Here is a 26,976-nt window from a genome sequence, read left to right as displayed (position 1 = left end):
AGGCTAGGGACACCATCCCTGCCCCATCTTGGCTAATAGCTGTTGATGGACTAACTTAGTTCTTTTTTGAACCCTGTTATAGTCTTGGCCTTCACAGCATCCTCTGGCAAAGAGTTCCACAGGCTGACTGTGAAGAAATACTTCCTTTTGTTTGTTTTAAACCTGCTGCCTGTTAATTTCATTTGGTGAAATTAATTTAATTTCTGCATTGTTGTTGGTTACTGGGAGTAGATCCCAGAACTGAAGCAGGATATTTGCATCCCTGATTACTGCAGCCTGGGGGAAGGGGAAGAAGATGACATCACCATTAATGCTTGGTTTGGCCCAGAGGGAACCATCTCACCTCTTCATCAAGATCCACAGCAAAATTTATTAGTCCAGGTCTGTACTCTGTTTTTTTAATGACTGTATAACCCAAGTGTAACTTTAACAATACAGCTAGAACATACATAAGTACTAGAGATGAGGGTAGCTGAAGGCTCGATTGATAAGAGTGGCATGTGTGAATAGTTTATCATGTCTCTGATGTGCTCATCACCTCAGTAGTTTATTATGTCACCTGATGTACACATCTCAGCATCTGACAGACGTTAACAGATTTATGCTGTCAATGCCCAGTGAGGTAGGGAAGTATTATTTAGCTCCATTTTACAGGTGAGGAACCCAGGCACAGAAAAGAGATGTGAGTTTCCCACGGTCACACCTGCAGTCCATGGCAGAGTTGGAAGAACCCATTTCTCCAGATTCCCTGCATAGGGCATTATCCATAAAGCCTTCCTTCTCCTCTCTAGGGTGCGGCAGAGTTTTGGGTGAATATATAGCACAAGGGCAAACAACACTATCGGCCCTGATTATCTTATGAAATAACTTTTTGTACTTCCATGAAAATTCAGAGTTTAAACTGTGTTCTCACCCTAGCAAAATTAGTGCTATTCTCAGATAAATGAAAAACTATTGCTGGTAGGTTTATTAACGTTTACATTACAGAAGCACCCAGAGGCTCCGATCAGGATTGAGGCTACTTTGTACTAGCACGGCACAAACAAATGAAGATTGCCTGCCTAGAGTTTACAATTTAAGATGTTCAACTGTGAGTTTGTTTACAGGCTGGAGCCCTGCATTGCTCTTTTCTCTCCTTCAGACTCTTAACAGACACCTCAGTCAATGCACGAAGACAAATACAGCTATTCCATTCTTTCACATTGCTTTCAGCTGAGCCGTATAACTGAGGCCCTGGCTATTTGTGCTTGTTAATAAGAAGGGGTGTTAGCCCTATTTACCTAAGTACACTACATTTCAATTAGAGATTGTATTCTTTATCGCTTACTTTTCTAAGAATGGCTGTTTAGAATTGCCGTGCAGTTACACAGCTGCCATGCTCCACCCAGAGGTAACTGTGACTGCATTTTGCTAGGAAGAATTCCCTAACGTATACAGTTTCTAAAGCATGCTGGGATCTTTCTGGAGGAAAGGCCTTGCATAGGGTAGTGTTATTAGGGAAAATCTGGATGCCTTGTGACACTTGTGCCTTGAGAAGAGGAGATTCTCAGTCAGTGAATGGGGAGTGGAGTATTGTGGGCAGCAGGGAATCTCACAGCCCATTTTAGTTCAGCTGCTTCTCTTTTCCTGGGGTTACCTAAGGCCTGGCTATGAGTGGTTTGGAATGGCGCTGCAGATTGGTGGTGCTTTCCAGGCCAAAGGAGTGTTAGAATCATAGAATATCAGGGTTGGAAGGGACCCCTTAAGGTCATCTAGTCCAACCCCCTGCTCGAAGCAGGACCAATTCCCAGTTAAATCATCCCAGCCAGGGCTTTGTCAAGCCTGACCTTAAAAACCTCTAAGGAAGGAGATTCTACCACCTCCCTAGGTAACACATTCCAGTGTTTCACCACCCTCTTAGTGAAAAAGTTTTTCCTAATATCCAATCTAAACCTCCCCCACTGCAACTTGAGACCATTACTCCTCGTTCTGTCATCTGCTACCATTGAGAACAGTCTAGAGCCATCCTCTTTGGAACCCCCTTTCAGGTAGTTGAAAGCAGCTATCAAGTCCCCCCTCATTCTTCTCTTCTGCAGGCTAAACAATCCCAGCTCCCTCAGCCTCTCCTCATAAGTCATGTGTTCTAGACCCCTAATCATTTTTGTTGCCCTTCGCTGGACTCTCTCCAATTCATCCACATCCTTCTTGTAGTGTGGGGCCCAAAACTGGACACAGTACTCCAGATGAGGCCTCACCAATGTGTTGTCAGCTCTTGATCAGTCAGAATGCCAGACTCTTCCTATTGTTTCAGTGTGACAGATACAGTAACTGAGGAAGACCTGACCCTCACTCATTTAATCACTTCTGATCCTTTGGGAAGTCCTGAATCATAGTATCAACAACTCTGACCAGTCTGTCCATGGTGATATATGGAGGCAATAACATAGTCAAGAAGGTGCCAATGCCTGGAGCCAGGGTTTCTCACTTTGTCTAAAGCTGGTATTCGTGATGACCAGGCCATGCTCTATGCATCTGCTCAAGAGGAGGATGCCATTGGAACTCAAGATCGGAAGGGTGTCCGCATCACAAGGGCCATGCATGGAACCAATAACTGTTGGACAGACCATCACCTTGTTAGATCCATCACGAATTTCCAGATCGCCTCAAGGCATCGTAAGCAGGCAAAATCAATATGAAAGAAATTCAATGTCAAGTCTCTTCAAGATATAGTGACTCAGGAGAAACTCCAAGAAAGGTTTGACACCATACCTACAGTTGATGATAATGAAAATTTCTGGAAGTGATTAAAGGCTACCATTCTCTCGACATGTGCTGAGTCCATTGACTATGTCACCTGCCATCACCAAGATTGGTTTGATGAGAATGATGCTGAAATTCAGGGCCTGCTCAACCAGAAAATAAAAGCTCATTGCATATGGCAAAACGACATATCACATCAAGAGAAGAAAGAGTCATACAAGCAACTCCAGGATGAAGCCCAAAGGAAAAATCCATCACATCAAAAACAAGTGGTGGTGAGAAAGGCCAAGTAGATTGAGCTTTGCACTCGTAAACATGACATGAGGAGACTTTTCAGGCAGTAAGGGCCATTTACAGTCCATGCTCCCATACTCCTACACCACTCTGAGTCCAAGATGGGTCAATGTATTTTAAAAACAGCTAAGCCATCAAAGCCAGATGGAAGGAGCATTTTGAATCACTCCTGAATCATGAATCAACTGTTTGATGCCACTATGAATCCATACCTCAACGACATGAAAGAGAATCTCTTGCCGATCCTGCCCCCCCCGTCCTCGAAGAAGTAACATGAGTCCACATACAAACCAAGAGAAACAAGGCAACAGGACCAGATGACATACCAGCTGAAGTCTACAAGTTTGGAGATGAAGTACTGGTAAAGAAGGTCCACAAACTTTTTATTCAAATCTGGTATACTGAGAAGGTTCTGGAAGACTTGAGAAATGCCAACATTGTTACAATCTTTAAGAAAGGAGATAAGTTGGAGGGTAAAAATTATCGAGGCATTGCCTTGCTATCTACAGCAGGGGAAATTCTCGCCCATATCCTCTTAAACCAATTACTTCCCTTTGCTGAGGAAATATTGCCAGAATCTCAGTGTGGTTTCAGACCATCCCACAAGACAACCAACATGATCTTCGTTGCCTGCCAAATCCAGGAAAAGTCTCAGAAGCAAAATCAGGACCTGTACATGGCCTTCATCAGTTTGACAAAGGCCTTCAACTCTGTCAGTGACAGCGCCTTTGTAAGGTGCTGGCCAGATCTGGCTGCCATCCCAAACATTTTTATGGTCTTAAGACTTCTTCCAGATCAAATGACTACCACCATTCTCTATAATGGCTTGGAGCCAGACCCTTTTGTCTGGTATGCAAGGATGTGTTATTGCCCTAACCGTGTTCTCTATCTATTTAGCAGTCATTTTGGTCCTCATTAAAGACAGTCTCCCTAATGGAGTTGACATTCAATACAGAATGGATGGGCAGCTTTTTACATGACCCACCACAAATCACCATTGAGGGACGGACTTTGGAGACAGTCGAGCACTTCTGCTACCTTGGTAGCGAACTCTCTCAAAATGCAAAAATCAATCGTGAGATCCAGCACAGGATCCGGGTCACAACTGCTTCCTTTGGGAAAGTGCTCCAACATGTTTTCATGGACCATTACCTACGGAAGGACACCAAGATCCAGGTCCATAAGACAATTGTTATTCCTATGCTCCTTTATGGATGCGAAACCTGGGTGTCCTATCGACAGCACCTCAAGAGTCTGGAGAGGTACCACCAGCAGTGCCTCAGGAAGATCCTTCGCATCAAGGGGAAGATCGCTGCACTAATGCCAGCATCCTCACTGAAGCCAACGTTACCAGCATTGGAGCCATGATCCTCATGCATCAACTTCGCTGGGCTGGACATTGTGTGTGGATGCTAGACTCTCCCCTCCCAAAACAAGCCCTCTACTCTCAGCTCACCCATGGTCAGAGATCCTGTGATGATGAAGGAAACCGCTACAAAGAAAACTTATGTGGACATTACAAGCTGGGAGGAACAAACCACCAACCAACCTCAATGGCTCCACATCAAGGAGAAGTGCCTTGCCCTCAAAGCTGAGGAGAGGGAGAGAAGGAATTAAAAAGAAAGAACCTTTTTTCCAGCAGGCAGCTGATCCACCAGAAAATATCTGTATCTACTGCAGGCGGATCTGTGGTACCTGGATCAGACTCCTGCGTGATCTCAGGACCCATATATAAATCTGTGGTAGAGTTCATCCTTAAATCGAGGGATCGCCAGTAATGGAGGCATTATTCTATTGCTAACAGAGAGCACAAGCGCTTGTGAAGTTTCATAGCCTAGCAACTTTAATTAGTCTGCCAATTAATTTTTAGCATCACCTGCCTGCAACTCAGAGAAGTGCAGGTCAATCAGTCCAGCTGCCTTTCTAATTCTTCTCTCCCAATTACACATCACCATGTAGAGAACAAATTTAATGGTGATGGAAAAATTAGACCTTGTAGAGTATGAGCAAGCTCAGTATCAGCTGGCAGCTACCTGGAAATATCACCTTTACCCTCTTGCGTGTAGCATGGCTCAGCTCAGCAGGCACAGCTAACTCAATACTTTTTTTATTCACCATCCTTTCAACATTGTTTCCTTCTAGTTATGTTTAGTCCCAACAGCACTTTGGAGACTGGGTGCCATGTAATTAAAAATGAATTTCAAGAGGAAGAGCTGCCTTCCCTTCCTTAAAAGCATCTTTCCTGTTCTATGAAGCCAGGTACATAGGTTACAACCCAATCTGATCTGATTTCATTCTTCATTATAGAGTACCTGTTCCTCAGTAGCAAAAATCATGACTTTACCTGTTTTGCCCAGGATCTGGCAATCTGTTGTAGTCTACAGTTAAGTGCTTATCATGATACAGAGGGATAGAGCATTAGACTGATCACTAATTAACTGAAGTCAAACCCTATTTCAGCAGGCAATGTGCAGATTAATGACAGATGGAAAATTTATATCCTTCCACCTGCAGGTAATTGGAAGAAAATACATCCGTCTGTACTCTCCACAGGAATCAGAAAATCTATATCCACATGAAACCCAAATTCTTCACAACACCAGCCAGGTAAATAACTGCCTAAAATCTAAAAATTGATCATTTAATTTGAAGTAACCAAACCATCTTTGGATCTGAAAACAAATTGTGTGTTTGATTTATAGGTGGACGTGGAGGATCCCGATTTAGTTAAGTTCCCCAAGTTTGAACGGGCTGCATTTCAAGCTTGTATTCTGACACCAGGACAGGTTCTGTTTATTCCAGTTAAATACTGGCATTATGTACGATCTCTCGATGTCAGCTTCTCTGTCAGTTTCTGGTGGTCATAAACCATGATTTGGTGTGGATAAATCTCTGTTTTGCAATTTAAGGTAATATAAAAAATGCAGCATGCTGTACTCTTGATTAGGGAAAGAATTTTCAGACCTTCAACAGAGGAAAGTTTTTCTTAACATGAGAATGTTCATTATCTTTTGCTTAAAGTGCAGAGCTGGGTTAAGAATTCCAGTTCTTTCTGCTTCCTGACATAGCAAGAAATCTAAACAAAGAATCAGAAATGAGGTAGCTGCAGCAGCATTCACTGTTTTGTGAATGTTTCCAATACAAATTCCTAATAAAGAACATCTGTCAAATTATCAGCTCAAGTATACATACCCAAAACAAGACTATATATGGGCATCATCAAGACACTGGGCCCCAAATGGTGTGATTGTCAAAGTGGAGCTGAAGGGACCATGTGACCCATTGTAAGTTTACCATCCATCTGAATTTAATAATAGTTGCATAGCCATGACTCCCATTATGGTGGATAACATTTATACAAAATCTCCGATAATAAAAAGGAGCCAAGCCAGCAGTAAAGTCTATTGCTAATGAGGGGTGGAAGTGCAATACACTGGATTATATAATTCAGTGATAGAGCTCAGCTGTTGTACTTGTGTTGTGCCCTTTGCAGGGAGATGGACTGCATTCCTTTCATTCTCACCAGCAATTAATTCATTACCATCCTTGCTGTTGCAGCTGGCAGTGTCTGGTACTTCTCTCCCTTCCAAGCCATTGTAAGGAAACCTAGACAATTCTAAAATGATTGTTAAAAATAGCTGCTGGAGAAATACATTAATATACAAAACATGGGCACTGCAGTGACTTCTCATCTGCTGATCTAACAAAAAGCCCATTTACTCACAGGGGAAATATGAAATGAAGATTTCATTTTCTTGATTAAAGCTCTGATATTACTAATCATTGCAAATGCAGAGTTCTCTAACTGTTATGCAAACCCCAAGTGTGTGTTTGCTTAGAATGAAGCTTCAATATGAGCTCTGGTGTAGTGAGCCAGTGAAGGAATCAGCATGTGGTGTTTGGAGACTATTCCTTCATCTGGTGCTCATTCCCATTAGGCTCCCCTCTCCCACCCTAAACCATTTTCTGGGGTATTATGTAAAAAACAATTATTACAGAAGGAACTGTGAAAGAGATGCTCAACTTCTACTCTCTGGCATTCTGGGCTGAAAAGACTACACACCTGCTTCTGTGCCTGCAAAGCTATGGGACTGCAGGGACTTTGAGATCCAAGAAATGAAGGTGCAGAAGTGCTAACTTAGCATCATTTATTCTAACCAACAATTACTATGAAATCGTGGTATTAAAAGGAGGCTTAATAGATGCTCTTAAACCTTGGGGAACCCTGAGATGTGCTTCTGGTGCCACCTCTTTGTCAGATTTGGAGCAATAAAGAATGAATGTGTGCGTGAATACTCAGACTATGTTTAAAAACATCCTTTCAGAGGAGGGCTGGAACTAGGTGGGGATGAGGGTGTTAATACTGAACCCTGTTAGTGGCACCTTCACTGAATTCAACCAGGATGACAGAATGGTTGACAAACCTCATTGATTTTACAGATTTTATAACAGTTTTAAAATGGAAGTCTAAATAGGTCTTGTGTCTTTTAAAAAGTTCTGTTTTTGGAGGATTTGCACAAACTCCCCTGCACTGAGCTTTCTTGTCCCAGCTGCACGTTCAGACCTGTGCAGATGGACTCCTGCACCTGGGCCCCCTTTAATTTACCAGGACTGGGCACGGTGTAAAGGTCTATGTGGATCAGCTTACACAACTGAGGCAGCAGCAGTCAAATCTCCCATTCCTACATAGGCATAATGCCCCACCCCCCTTTGGCAATAATGGTAGCTATGTACACATACCATGACAGCCTCCACTACAGCCATGCTGACCTTAACAGTGCAGGAACTGAGCAAGGGGAGGCCAAGGTCAGAACAGTTTTATTTTCAAACTTCTAGCAAGGTTTTAGCAGAGTATAAACAAACCATAAAAAGAAAACTGACTTTGTTCCCTGGGCATTCCTACTTTCAGAATGACACATTTTACACTAACGCTGAAGTAAACTGCAATTGGGCTCATCTGTAGAACAGTGAAAGAAAATGGCTGCTTTAACTGAAGCTGGTCTTTCTAACGCCGCCTTGTTCCTGAGGATGAGGTTCCTCTCCTCTCCCTCGGGGCACTTGAAGGCAACTGGGAATCTGGCCGATTTATCTCTGTGAAGAAAAAATGCAATGTTAGTGAACAAAATACCGGTTTGTGTTGTTTCCCTGACAATACACTTTCATGAGCTCCAAATTCTCTCTAAATGGCTAAAAATGTGTAAACTCCTATTTGCTTGTGACTTCCGTTAGAAATGTTCCATTTCATTAGTTACATTGAGGTATTCCGAGAAGCTTCTGCTTCAACAAACTGAATATTTCCAGATTTTTTTTCACTCAACATACTGCTGGTAGTAGAGGGTCTAGGACTCCAGGAGTAAAGGCACAACCCTGATGGTTATAGGTGCACAAAATTACCAAAGCAAGATCCACCAGCTGAAATACTTGACGTTTCCAGTAAGAAAGAAAGTTCAATCCACTGTCATCTTATCATGACTACAGTAACTTAAGTATCACCATTAAATATCTCCGTCCATGCCCAGGTATTATTAGACAAGAGTTGTAAAATGGGTTGCTTGCTACCTGGAATCTCATGTGGCCAAAACTCATTACAGTGGGGACAGTGTGGTTCCATCTGAGCTTTGAAATATTTTCCAGCACAAGGCAAGTGCATTCCAATTCCACAGGTTTCACATACTTGACTCTGAAATGAGAAATGTTACTGTCAATAGAAAGCATTTCTAGTCTCCCTCTCAGTGCTACAAAGCATGTCATCTTTGGAAAGAGCCATAGTCTGCCTTACTCACCCAAACTAAGAGCACTAACTCCAGAGAATTTTACTTCATTTCCAGCTGGAGGATCCTTGTAAACAGAGGCTGGCATGGGTTACAGGGAAATACTACTTGGGAGCTGGGAAACAGGCATTTGTTCGGGTCATGGAAAGACTCGTAGCAAGAAGGCTTGGGAGCCAAAGGGTGTTGGGACAGGTGGGTGGGAAAAGGAGTGTCAGAACAGCATGCCTGTTGGGAAAGACTTGGAGAGAAGAAGTAGCTGCAGGAGGCAGGGAATGAGTAATGGGGGATTGGCAGCTGAGAAAAGGAGCTCAGGTCCCAGCCACTTATCAGGGGAACAAGATTGGGAGCTTGTGGGGATGCCACTGCCCAGCTCCTCAGTGCAGTTTGTGGGCTTATTCTAGAGTTCTTGACGCAAGCAAGAGTGAAGATGCATGCACGTACCAGACAGGGAAATCACCATGTGTTGAGTCCAGTGGTTTATAATAGCTAACAACCATCATGCACATGTAAAAATGGAAAAGATTCACCCCCAGTTCAGCTGACTGGGACAGGAGCCAACATGATGAATGCAGGTTTCTCACTGACTAAGTTCACTTTCTCCAAGTTCATATAGTTATAGTGGCAGCAACAGAATAGGTATTTTGTGTACTGTGGACTCCACTGCCAGGTTACAACAGCAGTTTGAACATGGAACAAATGCTCAGAAAGAAAAATATCACATGCTTTAGCTACCATCATGCAGGAATGTTTCTCAACAGCAGACACTTACTGAGGAAGCCCAGCCCAATATGTTACCTGAATGGCGAGGCTGTGACAGATGTTACATTTCCTCACCAAGTCTTGGTAGTTGCTGAGGATGTATTGCTCCATCTCCATTATGCAGCGAGTGTGCAAGGTGTACTCCCCATCTCGCTAAGGGAACAACACCAACTGTGAGATTATAATATTGTTTCTTACAATTCACTCATGACCTTTTTCTGAGCTCGCTCGAACTTTTAGCAAAAGCAAAGCTTGACGTTCATTTCTTTTCAGCATCCAGCAGAGACCCATCACTAATACAAAGACAATATTCAAATTCCACTCAAAGCACTGCACCTAATTAGCATAAAACAGCAGGAAAAAAACTCCCTTGTCTTTAATAAATATGCATACCATGGAAGCCACAGGTCCCTGCAAGCATTCACCCATCCTCCATCAAAGACCACAGAGGTTAGAGAGATTATTCTAAACAAAATGTAGGGTTCCATGTAACAACATGTAACAACCTTTGCAACTGGGCTTCTCTTTAGAGCTGGACAGCTCTAAAATACCTAGATTATTGAGAAATATCATGGAAGAAAATCTGGCACCCTTTCTTAACACATGTAATGAAGGGAGAGATTTTCAAAGGCACAAAGGGGAGTTTCCTCCTGACTTTCAGTAGGAATTGGGCACCTACCTGTCCTTTACATTTCTGAAAGTCTCCCCCAGCTCAAGGGAACCCGTCGCAGAGAACGGTGTAGAGATTCAGGATGAAACACCTTCAAGAGCAGAGGGTGAGCACAGCAGCTGCACCGCAGATGGACATGGTCACCTCTGCTTGCCAACCTGCGGGGGGCGGGGGGGGGCGCGTCCCTCCAGCTCTTCTCTGGGGGGGCTAAGCCCAGCAGTGCCACCACCGCCTCCCTAACTCAGTATTTAAAGGGGAGCGGCAAGCGTTCAGAGTGTCCCATGCGTGGAAACTGCAGGAGTGTGTCAGCAGGGTTCTCAGTTACACTCGTGCAACCTTACTGCCTGGCATGAGCATACCATTTGGCTTGCAGAACCTTTGCTACTAAGTGATGATACCTGAGAAGAAAAGAGCTCTGTCTGAGTCAACTCCTAGGGTAAGCTTACAGCACGGCCAGATGCAAAGACTTGTAAACTTAGCATATTTTATACGGCATCATTGAGACAATAGAAATTGGCTCACCCAATACCATTTTTACAGTCACTCTTTAGAGCAGAGCTGCACTTTTGGCTGTCAAAGCAATATGAAAGAACAGTCAAAGCTACTAAAATGCCCACTCTCTCTACAAGATAAAGCAATTACTTCAGAGAGCCACTTATCCTGCACCAAATTTTGCAGCACTTGCTCTGCTTCCTTTTTCTTCATTTTCTTTATTTTAAGTTGGTCAGCCAGGTTTAAAATATTTGTGGAAGATGCAAAGCCATTTTCTGATACGATGATCGCATCCATCTGCAGAAAGAAAAATATCTGATGAGAAAAAACATACAATTGGCTAGCCCGAGTTCTGGGTTAATGGCAATGTGGAGGTTTTTTTCAGCACCTAGTTTAAATATACTATAAAATGCAACATATAATGCAAATATTTCAGGAAATTAAACCAATTAAGAGGCTGTTGGCAGTGTTAACCTGCCACAGGGGAGATAATTCCACAACTGAAACTGCAAGATGGGAGCTTGCAGGAAGCAATGTTGAAGCCCCTTTAATACACTGCAATGATGCTGAATATATGATGCATCCTCCACACCAGAGAGGAATCTGTGTCTTGACTTGGCCTGAGATCCATGCTTCCTTGATGAAAGATCTTTATCCATCAGCAAGGCATCTGTTCCAACTGGATTCATGTGCACAAGTAAATGTACTTGACATTCTTAGGCTGAATTGGTGCTGCCAGTTTTCAAAAATTCTATCATCTTTGGTTGAGCTTCAGTGCAAAATCTGTGATGGCAACAAATCTTGGAGCACTAGTGAAGGCAGGACACATGCACTTTCAGCACAGTGCGTCTCTGATCAGTGCAGCTCGAGATGAGAGTGGTGGTAACCTATACACTGGTCTACACTGTTGATGTCATCAGTGAAGCTGCACCAGTCTCAGACCAGCAACGGGAATATTTCTGAAAGCTGTAAGTGTAGATGAGACTTTTTGGACAAACTTCACATTGAGGCAAGTGAGGATTTTCTTCCAGGTAAGCAACACATCACCCTTGCTGTCCATAAAGGGCAGATGTATTTCTCGCACCGGTAGGCCCAAAACATATACAGTCTCTGAGCAGTCACAGAAATTCACTATACTCTTTATGAACAGAACCAAACAATATTATAACAAGAAACCAACAAAAAGCAAGATACTGAATTCTTATCACGGGAAATGCTAGTGATGACACCATTGGTTCACATGAAGCAGGATATTGCATATGGACCCAATGGGGGAGTCTGGACCTTTGAAAACTCTTCAAGAGCGGTCTGCCTGTCTTGTTAGGCGGCATTGTCCATGGCTATCAATGCATACGAGTCATTGACTAAACCAACAATATACAATCCACTTCGTAGCAATCTTCAAATCCTAGTACTAGGTTATTATTGTCAAAAGCTACTGTAGATTAAAGGGGTCCTGAAACCTTCTATTCCCAGACAGAATTACCCAGTCATTGCTGGGAATTCTGGGACAGTGCTGCTGCAGAAAGATGATTAATAAACTAAAAGCAGGTCTGCCAAGTCTTGCTCTGAGAAGCGCTTTCTCATTGATTTCGATTTAACACTAATTTATCCCCAAGAGGGAATAGATTTATGCCACACTTCTATTTTTTTCAATTGATTTGTGTTACAACTAACAATTATAAACTAAAGCAATATGGTATCTTACTCTTCAAGCAGATTTCACAGACTATTCCGTTTATTTTAAAGAGGAGACCATTCCCCCAACAGTCTGATTTGCTGAGTAATGAGCTGACTTACAGTACTTACAGTTTTTCTGAACAATTCTAACTCATTTTCTGTATAGTCAGATGCCATCTTAGTTATTTCAGTTTCTGCCAGATTCACCTATAAAATAACAATTATTGAACTCAAACTACCTTTGTACTTCCAGCCAGAACAAAGCATGTATTATTTTAAATTAACATAAAGGTCGCTTGTTGCAACAGCATGAAGGGGAGCATTCTTTCTTGAGATAAAGCCTTTTATTAACAAAAACACCTCAATCCTGCCCTTGCAGGACCCCCGTATTCCAGCCCTGGACCTCTCCTGAGCAAACACTCCACACTGTGCACAAATGGAGACTAAGAAGAGACTGAATTTTTCACTTATACTAAGCCAGTACTTCAGATAAATGTTTAGATTCTGAGGTAAGTTGAGATGAAAGGGATACAATAGAACAACATTCAAAAAAATCATGAAAATACCTAATAGCAAATAGTAATTTACTATGGTTAACAGGCAGCACTACTTGATTATGAAAAACAACAATACTTCGTATTGCTCTTGCACCTTTTACCATGATGTATTAGTAACCCTATTTTATACATGGGAAAACAGGAACCAGGAGCTAAAGGCGTTGGTCAAGGTTGCACAGAGCACGATTCCCAGACCTGTGCAATCGCCAGACAATGCTCTCTCTCTCGCTGACATTTACAATCCGGAAATTATTTGTAAATCATTTCCTAGCAGATCTTTTCTACTGGATGAATTTTTTATTAGCAGGTGCAAAAAATCCATGTTGGGGAGGTTTAAGAGCTTTCCAGCCGACGTTACATATAGCGGGGAAAAAAGGTTCTTTTTTTAAAAAAAAAAACAACCACACTTATCGCAGCACCACCTCTTAATATTTATGATAAATAAATCAAACACGACTACAGTCCTTGCCGCCATGTTCTGTTCCTTCGCGTCTATCATGTTAACCGTTCATCCTCACGCTTCCCTGTTCTACGTGTAGATTCTACAGCAGCTGTCAGCATAAGACTGGAGGAGCCCAGCCAAAACAAAACATCACTTAGTGTGAGAAGCGTGCTGGCAGACACATCCTCACAAGATTCTGTGTATTTGCTCTGAATAACATTGCTATTTTATAACCCTTTGTTTCAGCACTTCTATTGGTACCTCAAACTCAAGGATTTGGAGCACAGAGAGAAATAGTAGCTGTATTTGTTGTCACTGGCTAAAATACAGTCCCTGCATGAATGAGCTTACCAGTCTAAAAGTATTAGGAGGAATGTGCACTTTTCATTGATATGTTATGCATGAAGGTTAATGATTCTCCTCGCTGCTGCATCTTTGAAATGTGACATTGGTTAGCATTACTAGTAGTTAGACATTAAATCCACAAGGTGGCAACATATCACACACTTACCAATGCGTAATATGTTTTCCCATCATCTTCAGACATTCCTTTCCGGATCTGCATAAAGAAAGGCTGCAGATGGATGTTAACGACATTGATGAAGTCATCCAGCTTATCATGAGCATAGTAGACTGGAAATTTTTTTAAAAAAAGGTGGTTAGCTAGTCAGACAGCCAATCTCACACTCCTGGAAACCCAGTCCTGGGCAGCAAAGCTTGTGACACCCAGACAGAGTTTTGAACCTGTCTTTTACATTTAGCTGGCATGTACTTGTCCTGTGCTCCTTTCATATCACTGCTGATTACAAACACAACACCAGATTTCAGAAGAGTCCAGCCCTTGCGACTTCAGTAGCCGTGCTCACGGACTCTTATGTTTGTTGCTTGGCTCTTTGGGATCCACAACATTATCCATTCCAGCTGAATGGAGTTTTTAAATTGAATAAAAAGTTACCATATAGGATTAAATCTTGTGTATAATGAACAAATATATCTGTGCTCTATTCTGTTTTTGTGGTTTCCTGGTTTCTTTTCGTGCTCTGTTTTTCACAATGTAGAAACAGCTTTGCTACCTGCATACCATGGATTGATAATAAATTCTGATTTCAGGGACATGCCATTGTAGCATTTGGTGCCACATCCTATAAGCAAGAAATTTAGCAGCAGAAATTACATCACAGACATCACTGGGTCATGGAAGAAAGCAGGTGAACCCGTCCTGGTCCCCACATAGACACAGCACAAGCTCCAAGCAAAGATTCTGCCAGAACTCCCATTGACTTCAGTGGGACTAGGTTTTCACCCTAAATATTTAGAAGCAGCATTAAGTAATATTTCACAACTTTTTTAGCCAATAAAGTTATTTCTTGTGAGACATCTCAGACGTATTAAGAGTGGTCACTAAAAGGGCTTCAGACTGTCTCAGTTACAAGAGATATTATCTGTGATTACAGGAGCACTTGGAGGCCTCAGCCAGGGTTCTAGACCCGTTGTGATAAGTGCTGCACAAATCTGTAATACAAAGGCAGTCCCTGCCCCAGTGAGCTCACAATCTAGGTTTATAGCAGAACTCCAAAGGTGGATGACATTGACAAACCAAGAACAAGGTAAGAGTAAAATAAGCATGTTTGCACATTATTGATTTGCCTGACCATGGTCAGGTGGTATCATGGCAGAAGTGAGTCTTAAGGAGAGATCTGAAGGAGTGGTCACTAGAGGAATATTCTTTTGGGGACAACTACACCATTGGAATTTTAGATGAAAGTCTGCTTGCACTAGCAGATCCTCTTCCCATGGAGGGAAATCAAATGCTGTGCTCGATAATTTTAACCGTAAAATTAGTTTGCAGACCTATTGGTGGTGGTGTAGGAGAAATAAAGGGTGCCACACTTAAACTGTTTAAATTTTTTCATTAAAGCTAATATTAAAAAATTATATAGTACACAGGTTAAGAAAAAAGGAGTGTCTGTACATCTGGGTATAGTGCTTAAATTTTAAAAACAAACTTTGTATTTGTGGATAGTCCATAAGATACATATAGTGCATAATTAGCAATAACCCAAATTTAGGTGAATAAATTTAAGAACACAGTTTAGATATTAGCATCCAAAGTATTCAGGTACAACACTCATGAAAAGTCATACAGAGAGTTGGTTGTGGAAAGCAAATATAGCAATGAGTGAAGATTGCCCCTCAGTAATTGAGAATTTAGGGTAGGTTGTCCATTTAGAAAATACAATCCATGAGGAAAGTATTTCAAACCTTCCTCCTCCTCTGCTCCTATAAACTATTCCTAGTTTGAGGAAAACATTTACAGAGACTACTCCCTAAGCTAAAACAGGGACATTTTCTCAAGGGGAAAGGGATGAAAAAATTCTCTCCTGTGGGGACACAGATGAAAGACTGATCCAAACCACACACTTTTGGAAGGTACACTAATGAGAGCAGTGGGAGCACCTACATAGAATAGACTAATAAAAGAGCCACTTAAATGGCCTATAAAACAACAGTAAAATTAAGAAAAGCAGCCCACCCTCCCTCAAGTGCCTCTACTAAAAACAAAATACAAATAACTAACCCCAAATAAACGAGAAATGTGTTAACATTAAAAACAAGACACGAACCCAACAGTTTTTTTTCCCACTTTCTTTTAACCAGCATATTCTCCCAGATGGGAGGTGCACCATTCCTGGCAGCACTAAAATACCCGCTTGATGCATGGAGTGGATGGAGCAAGCTACTATTCCAGCTCCCTGTTCCAAAAATCCATTTAATATACAGTTTATTACATCTGCATGTGTGCCAAAGATACTGGAAGTAGCTGTAGCAAAACTCATAACCTTCCTCTGTGCTACATGACTTGTATTGCAATGTGCATTATGGATAGAATGAATGTTTCCACGGTAAACATCTGATGAAGTGAGCTGTAGCTCACGAAAGCTCATGCTCAAATAAATTGGTTAGTCTCTAAGGTGCCACAAGTACTCCTTTTCTTTTTATGGATAGAAAGCAATTCTAACTGAATGGGCAGAAATTGATCATATATTATTTTTGTATTGAAAACTATCTGACTTACACTGGCAGATCTGAGGGGAAAATTGGATAGGATTAGTCTTATATTATCAAGATGTGGCCATTTACTCACTACTTTTACAACTCTTCTATAGGCTGTACACTTTCCTCTACCATTTGTCTGTCTGTAGATTGCAAAATCCTTGGAGCAGGGATCATGCCCTCTTTTCTCTTTGTAAAATAGCTAGAAATAATGGGTGCTCTGGGAAATACATTATTTATACTGATAACTGCAGTCTTCTGGAGGTATCAAAGGATGCCTTGTGGCATCACACAATCCAGGTTGGTGCAAGATGTGTATCTAAGCCAAGATACCCTTTTATTCCAAGATGTCAAACTATAACCAGTTTCCAGCCCAGTTGGGTTTTTTATATCTATATTTTTTAAACTACATCAGTTTGGTAGAAAGTTGCAGCTTACCAAAAATTATTGTGGATGATCTTTCTGAAACAATGATAAATTGTCTCTTTCTTTAAGGTGTAGAACACCGTTTCAACTAACGCCATATCAGAGATGTAGCTATTTATTTTGCTTTCAGCTGAGGAGAAAGGGAGGAAAATGCTGTTCCAAGACCTGGCTAACGGATAAAGCGAAGTTGTTCATAGCGTAGAAAACGAAGCATATGCTAGAACCAGCTAGTGTTCTTTATCCACTTTGTAAATAAATGAGTCCCAGCCCTGATCACTCAGTAGATATGCACATGGACAATAACATGTGGCAGCATTAGAAGCAGAGCTCATTATCTACAAGCATAGGAGCGTATTGGAGCATTTGCTTTGGCAGGAATTATTTGAGTTCAAAGGCAGTTGACAGACCAGCAGAGTAGTACCTAAATGGAACATTGTAAACAATCTGATTTTATTTTAATAATAAACCAGATTAACAGACCCTGGCCAGAACACAAGCTGGAGGTCGCCTCTGGAACAAGGGACTGGATCTGTACTGGAGGTATCTGTGCCTCTCCTAGGGACTGTGAATATAAAGCAAACCAAATGCTGCTTTGCCTTTTGGTTAATGATCATTCTGACTCAGACACTGGGCTGAATATTCATCTCCTCTTTTAGGCAAGGAAAGTAATAGCAAAATAATGACAGAGATAAAGACAAGGGAGTCTTTACCACATAGGATTGGTCAGAGAAACCATAGCTTCCTAGTAAGTTTCAGAATACATACAAGGGCAAATACAAACCTAGGGATCCCTTATTTAGGACAAAAGATTATAAACAAAGTTAGTAAGGACTTTAAGAAATATGACAGGCCCTTTATTTACACATCTTACTTGACATCTAAGAATATGGTATATTACACTATTTTGAGTACTTAATCTCCAGCTGTGCAGCTGTCAGTTACAAAGGAGAGAAAAGTGAAGTTCTACTCTGAAAAGTGACAATGTAAAAACAGCCCATTGCATCTTTCCACTTTGACTCAGAATGGATTTAAATCACAAGTTACTCAGAAACGATGTAATATTCACTTTTCAGAGTAGAACCACACTAAGAAAAGTGACATCTATACCATAATCTTCAATATTCATAATTTTTTAGGGTTTAGCATTAAACAAAAATCAAAATGAGACTAAGATTACTTTGGATTTTAAATCCATGGTGCTCAGTTTTGATTTCACAGCAGACTAACTAAAGGTGAGTTTCACCGAGAAATGCTTAACTTCTCCACTTCATCTAATTATTCCTCAAATGCAACTTTAAAAAAAAAAAAACTTCTATGAAAAGCGCCCCATCACACTTGGAAATCTTGCCAGATCATGTAATTATTACATGTAAAAAAAACCAAAACACCTACAAGAAAAACGAAAGCTGCTTGTAAGTCTGATAGAATAGTATTATTGTTAGGTGCACTTCACACTAAGAAGATTTAAAATTTCACAGGTTGCAACTGCATTTACCATATTGACTGATTCACAGTGTTATACTTGAGAACATCTTTTTCATTAGCTTTCCTGCGTTTTTCAGGTTCAGCATTCACACATGCAAAGAGACCAGAACAAGTCTGTGTTTTTGTTTGGTTGGTTGAAATTTTTGAGGAGGACTGGGTATTTGGCTTTGATTTTGTTTTACTTTTTAAATGTATCATGTTCATTATGGTGGTGCCTAGGGACCAACCAAGAACAGGTCCCATACCCCGTACTCCACCCCCATGGTGATATTGAGTGTTTGTACAGTGCTTAAGAGATAGTCCTTGCCTCAAAGAGCTTACAATCTACACTGTGTTTGACTTCTGACCAGACTTCACCATTAGCTGTTAATCCTTAGGATGTGTATCCTATTTTTCATTATTTGTAATAAATGTTATCCTACATGTATACAGTTCTCCCAAACACATTATACACAGATCTGCAGTGCAGATTTCATCCAAAACGTTGCTTGCAAAGGGCACAGCAACACCACACAACAGTTTAGAAAAAGAAGAAGGTATCCAACTGCAGGATGAATTTAGGGAGGCAAAACAGAATTACTCAGGTTGGAATCGGGCCAGAATAACAGAGTTAACACACTTATAAAAATGCCATGCCATCTTACTGATCACAAGTGACCAAGACTTTGGGCTTACAATGAACCTAAAAACGCTTCCCAAGTACTACCATGCTATACTGATGGTTCAGCATTGACTAAGAGGGAACATACATCTACTCAATCATCATTAAAAGTGGAACTAAGACAGATTTTTTTTAAGTGTGGGTAATTAACAATTGGAACAGCTTCCCGAGGGATCTGGTAAATATTCTGTGATGTAGAACTTTCAATCAAAATTGGATAAATGTCTTTTTATAATATTCTCTAGTTCAACCACAAATCATCGGCTCAAAGCAAGAATCACTGGGTAGCCTGTGGTATGTAGGACACCAAAATAGATCATCACAATGATCTGTCTGGCCTTAAACTCCAGGAATCTCTAGATAAAGTTTGCTTTGAGAATAAAATGGTCCCTGTCATAAATATAAAGGGAAGGGTAAACCCCTTTGAAATCCCTCCTGGCCAGGGGAAAGCTCCTCTCACCTGTAAAGGGTTAAGAAGCTAAAGGTAACCTCACTGGCACCTGACCAAAATGACCAATGAGGAGACAAGATACTTTCAAAAGCTGGGAGGAGGGAGAGAAACAAAGGGTTTGTGTGTCTGTCTGTAGTCGTCTTGGCCAGGGACAGAACAGGAATGGAGTCTTAGAACTTTTAGTAAGTAATCTAGCTAGGTATGTGTTAGATTATGATTTCTTTAAATGGCTGAGAAAAGAATTGTGCTGAATAGAATAACTATTTCTGTCTGTGTATCTTTTTTGTAACTTAAGGTTTTGCCTAGAGGGGTTCTCTATGTTTTTGAATCTAATTACCCTGTAAGATATCTACCATCCTGATTTTACAGGGGGGATTTCTTTATTTCTATTTACTTCTATTTTTTATTAAAAGTCTTCTTGTAAAACACTGAATGCTTTTTCATTGTTCTCAGATCCAAGGGTTTGGGTCTGTGGTCACCTATGCAAATTGGTGAGGCTTTTTACCAAACCTTGTCCAGGAAGTGGGGTGCAAGGTTTTGGGAAGTATTTTGGGGGGAAGGACGCATCCAAACAGCTCTTCCCCAGTAACCAGTATTAGTTTGGTGGTGGTAGCGGCCATTCCAAGGATAACGGGGGTAATATTTTGTACCTTGGGGAAGTTTTGACCTAAGCTGGTAAAGATAAGCTTAGGAGGTTTTTCATGCAGGTCCCCACATCTGTACCCTAGAGTTCAGAGTGGGGGAGGAACCTTGACATGGTGGCACAGTGGTGGGATTAACCTGAAATCATTTTGAGATCCAGTTGAGATTTTTTGAACTAGAAATACAGATTTTAAAAAGGAATTTTTAGGAAGTCCAGAAGGCAGCTTTGAAACTGAAAGCAGCTTGGTTTCTCTCTGCTTTGTGGCCAAGCAGAGACGAAAGGGGATTATCTTGTGAATTGCAGGTTTTCTTTGCCTGGAGGCAGGGTACTTAACTCCTGCAGGGAAATTCACAGTCTTCCAACCCAGAGGTTTGTTTTTTTTTCCTTTTCTTCCTAAAAGTAAATAGGGGGTGTGTGCTCTACCCATTTGCCTGGAGACAAAAGTGGCAGGGTTTTTTTTAGGATTTCGATTTTTTTTTTTTGTTTTACAAGGAGCACAGGTTTGAAAAGAAATTTTTTTTCTTCTTTGGGCTGGGTAAGCAGGTTTCCAAGTAGTTGGAGGGTTTTTGCTTTAATTTGGGCCCAGAGCAGAGACAAGGGAATTGTCTTTTTCTGTAGGTTGACAATCACTATCAGAGAATAGGTATTCTATTCCAGCACAGCAAAATTTTACAGCCAAGTTTTGTTTGTTTATTTCTAAACCTCGGGTGTAAAGTTAGTTAAAAACAGAGAGGTTAGAATGGCCAAATCCTCAGCTCGACTACAGCTGGAATTAGCCAAATTTCAGGCTGAGGAAAAACAAAGGGAACATGAAAGACAGATAGAACTCATGCAGCTGAAGAAGGAACAAGAAAGGGAGGCAGAACAACACCAAGAGGCTGCCCACAAGAGGGAAATGGAGGCAAGGAAGCATGTGGAGGAGGAGAAGGAAAAAGAGAGGAAGCATGTGGAGGAGATGGAGAGGATAAAGGCCCAGCAGAATATACCAACAAACCCTAGCAATCCTTCTCCAGGTACCACTTCCCATCCCAGAAAGTTCCCCACCTACAAGGCAGGTGATGATACTGAGGCCTTCTTAGAAAACTTCGAAAGGGCCTGCCTTGGGTACAACATCTCTACTGACCAATACATGGTAGAGCTGAGGCCGCAGCTCAGTGGACCCTTAGCTGAGGTGGCAGCTGAAATGCCTAAAGAACACATGAACAAGTATGAACTGTTTAAATCCAAGGCGAGAGTCAGAATGGGGATAACACCCGAGCAGTCTCGTCGGAGGTTCAGAGCCCTAAGGTGGAAACCAGACATGTCATTTACCCGACATGCCTACCACATTGTAAAACATTGGGATGCCTGGATATCAGGAGCAAGTGTTGAATCTCCAGTAAATTTGCCCTTCCTAATGCAAATGGAACAATTCTTAGAGGGTGTTCCTGAGGAAATAGAAAGATACATCCTAGATGGGAAACCCAAAACTGTAATTGAGGCAGGAGAGATTGGAGCCAGATGGGTGGAGGTGGCAGAGAAGAAGAAAACTGGTCGCAGTTGGAGCAGAGACCAGAAGGGACCACCCCAGACCACACCCTATTACCGGGGGCCGCCCAAAGCCCCACCTACCTCCCAAAGAACCCTCCAGACCCCTTATCGTCCCACCACCCCGTTCTCCAGCAACCCTCCTCGCCCCAGTGACCCGTCAGCTGGACGATGTTTTAAGTGTAACGAGCTGGGGCATGTAAAGGCCAACTGCCCCAAGAACCCCAACAGATTACAGTTCATTGCACCGGAATCACACCAGAGGTCCACAGGCCCAGATACCTCCCAGATACCCTTGGAGCGGAGGGAAACTGTGAGTGTGGGTGGGAAGAAGGTCACCGCGTGGAGGGACACCGGAGCACAAGTGTCAGCTATCCATGCTTCCTTAGTGGACCCCAATTTAATCAACCCAGAGATCCAAGTGACGATTCAACCCTTCAAGTCCAACTCTTTCAATTTGCCTACAGCCAAGTTGCCTGTCCAGTACAAGGGCTGGTCAGGAATGTGGACTTTTGCAGTCTATGATGATTATCCCATCCCCATGCTGTTGGGGGAAGACTTGGCCAATCATGTGAAGCAGGCCAAGAGGGTGGGAATGGTCACCCGCAACCAGGCTAAACAAGCCGTGAGGCCTAGCTCTGTTCCGGAAACTTCTATCAGGACCCAGTCAGAGGTGATGGACCTGGACCCCAGGCCAATGTCTGCAACAACAGTAGTGGATCCAGTCCCAGAGACCCAGACGGAACCAGTCCCAGAACCGGAACCAGCCGAACAACCAACACCAGACCCCGTGTCAGCACTGAATCCAGTACTTGCAACCTCAACACCAGAGGGCCCCACCGAACCTGAACTGGCAGCAGCCGATAACCCTACACAAGAGGCTCAGCCGGAGCCTGAATCCCAACATAGTGCACCAGTGGAGAGCGGTTCACAGTCAACAGAAACAGCTCCATCCCCTATATCGCTTCCAGAGGGACCAAGCCTAGGTCCACAATCCCATGAGGAACTGATGTCTCCAGCATCAAGGGAACAGTTCCAGACCGAACAGGAAGCAGATGAAAGCCTCCAGAGAGCTTGGACGGCGGCACGGAGCAACCCACCGCCTCTCAGCTCTTCTAATCGATCCAGGTTTGTTGTAGAAAGAGGACTTTTATACAAGGAAACTCTTTCTGGGGGACACCAGGAAGACTGGCATCCTCAGAGACAGTTGGTAGTTCCAACTAAATACCGGGCCAAGCTCTTGAGCTTAGCCCATGATCACCCTAGTGGCCATGCTGGGGTGAACAGGACCAAAGACCGTTTGGGGGGGTCATTCCACTGGGAGGGAATGGGCAAGGATGTTTCTACCTATGTCCAGTCTTGTGAGGTGTGCCAAAGAGTGGGAAAACCCCAAGACCAGGTCAAAGCTCCTCTCCAGCCACTCCCCATCATTGAAGTTCCATTTCAGCGAGTAGCTGTGGATATTCTGGGTCCTTTTCCGAAAAAGACACCCAGAGGAAAGCAGTACATACTGACTTTCATGGATTTTGCCACCCGATGGCCGGAAGCAGTAGCTCTAAGCAACACCAGGGCTAAAAGTGTGTGCCAGGCACTAGCAGACATTTTTGCCAGGGTAGGTTGGCCCTCCGACATCCTCACAGATGCAGGGACTAATTTCCTGGCAGGAACTATGAAAAACCTTTGGGAAGCTCATGGGGTAAATCACTTGGTTGCCACTCCTTACCATCATCAAACAAATGGCATGGTGGAGAAGTTTAATGGAACTTTGGGGGCCATGATACGTAAATTCGTAAATGAGCACTCCAATGATTGGGACCTAGTATTGCAGCAGTTGCTCTTTGCCTACAGAGCTGTACCACATCCCAGTTTAGGGTTTTCCCCATTTGAACTTGTATATGGCCGTGAGGTTAAGGGGCCATTGCAGTTGGTGAAGCAGCAATGGGAGGGATTTACACCTTCTCCAGGAACTAACATTCTGGACTTTGTAACCAACCTACAAACCACCCTCCGAACCTCTTTAGCCCTTGCTAGAGAAAACTTACAGGATGCTCAAAAAGAGCAAAAAGCCTGGTATGATAAACATGCCAGAGAGCGTTCCTTCAAAGTAGGAGACCAGGTCATGGTCTTAAAGGCGCTCCAGGCCCATAAAATGGAAGCATCGTGGGAAGGGCCATTCGTGGTCCAGGAGCGCCTGGGAGCTGTTAATTATCTCATAGCATTCCCCAACTCCAACCGAAAGCCTAAGGTGTATCATATTAATTCTCTAAAGCCCTTTTATTCCAGAGAATTAAAGGTTTGTCAGTTTACAGCCCAGGGAGGAGACGACGCTGAGTGGCCTGAAGGTGTCTACTATGAAGGGAAAAGTGCTGGTGGTGTGGAAGAGGTGAACCTCTCCATGACCCTTGGGCGTATGCAGCGACAGCAGATCCAGGAGCTGTGCACTAGCTACGCGCCAACGTTCTCAGCCACCCCAGGACTGACTGAACGGGCATACCACTCCATTGACACAGGTAATGCTCACCCAATTAGGGTCCAACCTTACCGGGTGTCTCCTCAAGCTAAAACTGCTATAGAACGGGAGATCCAGGATATGTTACAGATGGGTGTAATCCGCCCCTCTGAAAGTGCATGGGCATCTCCAGTGGTTCTAGTTCCCAAACCAGATGGGGAAATACGTTTTTGCGTGGACTACCGTAAGCTAAATGCTGTAACTCGCCCAGACAACTATCCCATGCCACGCACAGATGAACTATTAGAGAAACTGGGAAGGGCCCAGTTCATCTCTACCTTGGACTTAACCAAGGGGTACTGGCAGGTACCGCTAGATGAATCTGCCAAGGAAAGGTCAGCCTTCATCACACATCTCGGGCTGTATGAATTTAATGTACTCCCTTTCGGGCTGCGAAATGCACCCGCCACTTTCCAAAGACTTGTAGATGGTCTCCTAGCGGGATTAGGAGAATATGCAGTCGCCTACCTTGACGATGTGGCCATATTTTCGGATTCCTGGGCAGACCACCTGGAACATCTACAAAAAGTCCTTGAGCGCATAAGGGAGGCAGGACTAACTGTTAAGGCTAAGAAGTGTCAAATAGGCCTAAACAGAGTGACTTACCTTGGACACCAGGTGGGTCAAGGAACTATCAGCCCCCTACAGGCCAAAGTGGATGCTATCCAAAAGTGGCCTGTCCCAAAGTCAAAGAAACAGGTTCAATCCTTCTTAGGCTTGGCCGGTTATTACAGACGATTTGTACCGCACTACAGCCAAATCGCTGCCCCACTGACAGACCTAACCAAAAAGAAACAGCCAAATGCTGTTCAGTGGACCGGAAAGTGTCAGAAGGCCTTTAACAAGCTTAAAGCGACACTCATGTCTGACCCTGTACTAAGGGCCCCAGACTTTGACAAACCGTTCCTAGTAACCACAGATGCATCCGAGCGTGGTGTGGGAGCAGTTTTAATGCAGAAAGGACCTGATCAAGAATTCCACCCTGTAGTGTTTCTCAGCAAAAAACTGTCTGAGAGGGAAAGCAACTGGTCAGTCACTGAAAAAGAATGTTATGCCATTGTCTACGCTCTGGAAAAGCTACGCCCATATGTTTGGGGACGGCGTTTCCACCTGCAAACCGACCATGCTGCACTAAAGTGGCTTCACACCGTCAAAGAAACTAACAGAAAACTTCTTCGGTGGAGTTTAGCTCTCCAAGATTTTGATTTCGACATCCAACACATCTCAGGAGCTTCTAACAAAGTGGCTGATGCACTCTCCCGTGGAAGTTTCCCAGAATCAACTGGTTAAAATCGTCCTTGAGATGTGGAAAATATTGTTAGTCTTTATGTACTTGGTAGTATATTTAGAGATGCATGTGTCTTATTAACTCTGTTTTCCTAGAGCTCCAGGAAGAAATCCCAGCCAGTGTTTCACCCTAGCTGAGATTTGGGGGGCGTGTCATAAATATAAAGGGAAGGGTAAACCCCTTTGAAATCCCTCCTGGCCAGGGGAAAGCTCCTCTCACCTGTAAAGGGTTAAGAAGCTAAAGGTAACCTCGCTGGCACCTGACCAAAATGACCAATGAGGAGACAAGATACTTTCAAAAGCTGGGAGGAGGGAGAGAAACAAAGGGTTTGTGTGTCTGTCTGTAGTCGTCTTGGCCAGGGACAGAACAGGAATGGAGTCTTAGAACTTTTAGTAAGTAATCTAGCTAGGTATGTGTTAGATTATGATTTCTTTAAATGGCTGAGAAAAGAATTGTGCTGAATAGAATAACTATTTCTGTCTGTGTATCTTTTTTGTAACTTAAGGTTTTGCCTAGAGGGGTTCTCTATGTTTTTGAATCTAATTACCCTGTAAGATATCTACCATCCTGATTTTACAGGGGGGATTTCTTTATTTCTATTTACTTCTATTTTTTATTAAAAGTCTTCTTGTAAAACACTGAATGCTTTTTCATTGTTCTCAGATCCAAGGGTTTGGGTCTGTGGTCACCTATGCAAATTGGTGAGGCTTTTTACCAAACCTTGTCCAGGAAGTGGGGTGCAAGGTTTTGGGAAGTATTTTGGGGGGAAGGACGCGTCCAAACAGCTCTTCCCTAGTAACCAGTATTAGTTTGGTGGTGGTAGCGGCCATTCCAAGGATAACGGGGGTAATATTTTGTACCTTGGGGAAGTTTTGACCTAAGCTGGTAAAGATAAGCTTAGGAGGTTTTTCATGCAGGTCCCCACATCTGTACCCTAGAGTTCAGAGTGGGGGAGGAACCTTGACAGTCCCTATAAAGTAGCATATCACTGATATGCAAGCTGCTCGGAATTGCAGGAAGGAGGCTCCGTCAACCAGTGATGGATGCCAGCATGACTCAGGGGAATGGGGGTGGGGGGGGAAAGGACAACCCTCCTTTCTTTAATTATACTGTAGATCTCAAACACAAAAAAGCACAAAATTTCTGGCGCTTAAGAAATGTTGAGCTGTAGAGTAACACTGCTGCTCTTGGGTAATTCCTTCTGAGCCCTAGCCACCACATCCGGTTAGATACAACAGGTATAGTGTAATTTACATTAGTCTTTCTTTAAGCTAAGACATTTCCTTTTGAACATCAAATAGGGAAAAGGAGCAATTTTCTCTAATCCCTTCTCTCCTCTCTTATCCAGGGCCCTTCACATGTCTATTTTATTGAAGTCCTGTTTTATATCAAACATAACTAACTCAGTCTACACAGTTACTGTTCACAATGAATAAAACAAACATTACATGGGATGGCTGCTTATTAGCACTTGCCATTGGCTTGAAACGCAACATGAATTTGCCTCCCCAAATGCAAGGGGAGAAAA

At 42.8% G+C, this 26,976-nt stretch overlaps 2 protein-coding genes and 1 pseudogene across 7 annotated transcripts in view; 1 reads left to right on the top strand and 2 right to left on the bottom strand.

Annotated features, from left to right (window-relative positions):
• KDM8 (lysine demethylase 8) overlaps positions 1-7,326 on the top strand; it is a 30,432-nt gene extending 23,106 nt beyond the window's left edge. Inside the window, exons 6-8 of one of the 2 annotated variants that reach the window (XM_073361589.1) lie at positions 232-381; positions 5,548-5,640; positions 5,736-7,326. In XM_073361589.1, the coding sequence (XP_073217690.1) occupies positions 232-381; positions 5,548-5,640; positions 5,736-5,900 (408 nt within the window). In that variant the 3' untranslated portion in view covers positions 5,901-7,326. The remainder of the gene's footprint in view (positions 1-231; positions 382-5,547; positions 5,641-5,735) is intronic. The other variant, XM_073361590.1, reaches the window with a different exon arrangement.
• Positions 7,327-7,835: 509 nt separating this feature from the next.
• NSMCE1 (NSE1 homolog, SMC5-SMC6 complex component) overlaps positions 7,836-26,976 on the bottom strand; it is a 45,268-nt gene continuing 26,127 nt past the window's right edge. For 2 of the 5 annotated variants that reach the window (XM_073361591.1, XM_073361592.1), the window contains exons 3-8: positions 13,916-14,037; positions 12,526-12,612; positions 10,876-11,022; positions 9,600-9,716; positions 8,593-8,713; positions 7,836-8,124 (exon numbers count right to left, since the gene is read on the bottom strand). In XM_073361591.1, the coding sequence (XP_073217692.1) occupies positions 8,039-8,124; positions 8,593-8,713; positions 9,600-9,716; positions 10,876-11,022; positions 12,526-12,612; positions 13,916-14,037 (680 nt within the window). In that variant the 3' untranslated portion in view covers positions 7,836-8,038. The remainder of the gene's footprint in view (positions 8,125-8,592; positions 8,714-9,599; positions 9,717-10,875; positions 11,023-12,525; positions 12,613-13,915; positions 14,038-26,976) is intronic. The other 3 variants (XM_073361594.1, XM_073361593.1, XM_073361595.1) reach the window with 3 other exon arrangements.
• LOC140895222 (U2 spliceosomal RNA) lies at positions 16,078-16,214 on the bottom strand (annotated as a pseudogene).

The sequence above is a fragment of the Lepidochelys kempii genome, chromosome 10 (genome assembly GCF_965140265.1).
Source record: "Lepidochelys kempii isolate rLepKem1 chromosome 10, rLepKem1.hap2, whole genome shotgun sequence".
In the NCBI taxonomy this organism is placed as follows: domain Eukaryota; kingdom Metazoa; phylum Chordata; order Testudines; family Cheloniidae; genus Lepidochelys; species Lepidochelys kempii.
Note: the sequence above shows the minus strand (reverse complement) of the source record. Positions and strands in the feature narration are given on the sequence as shown.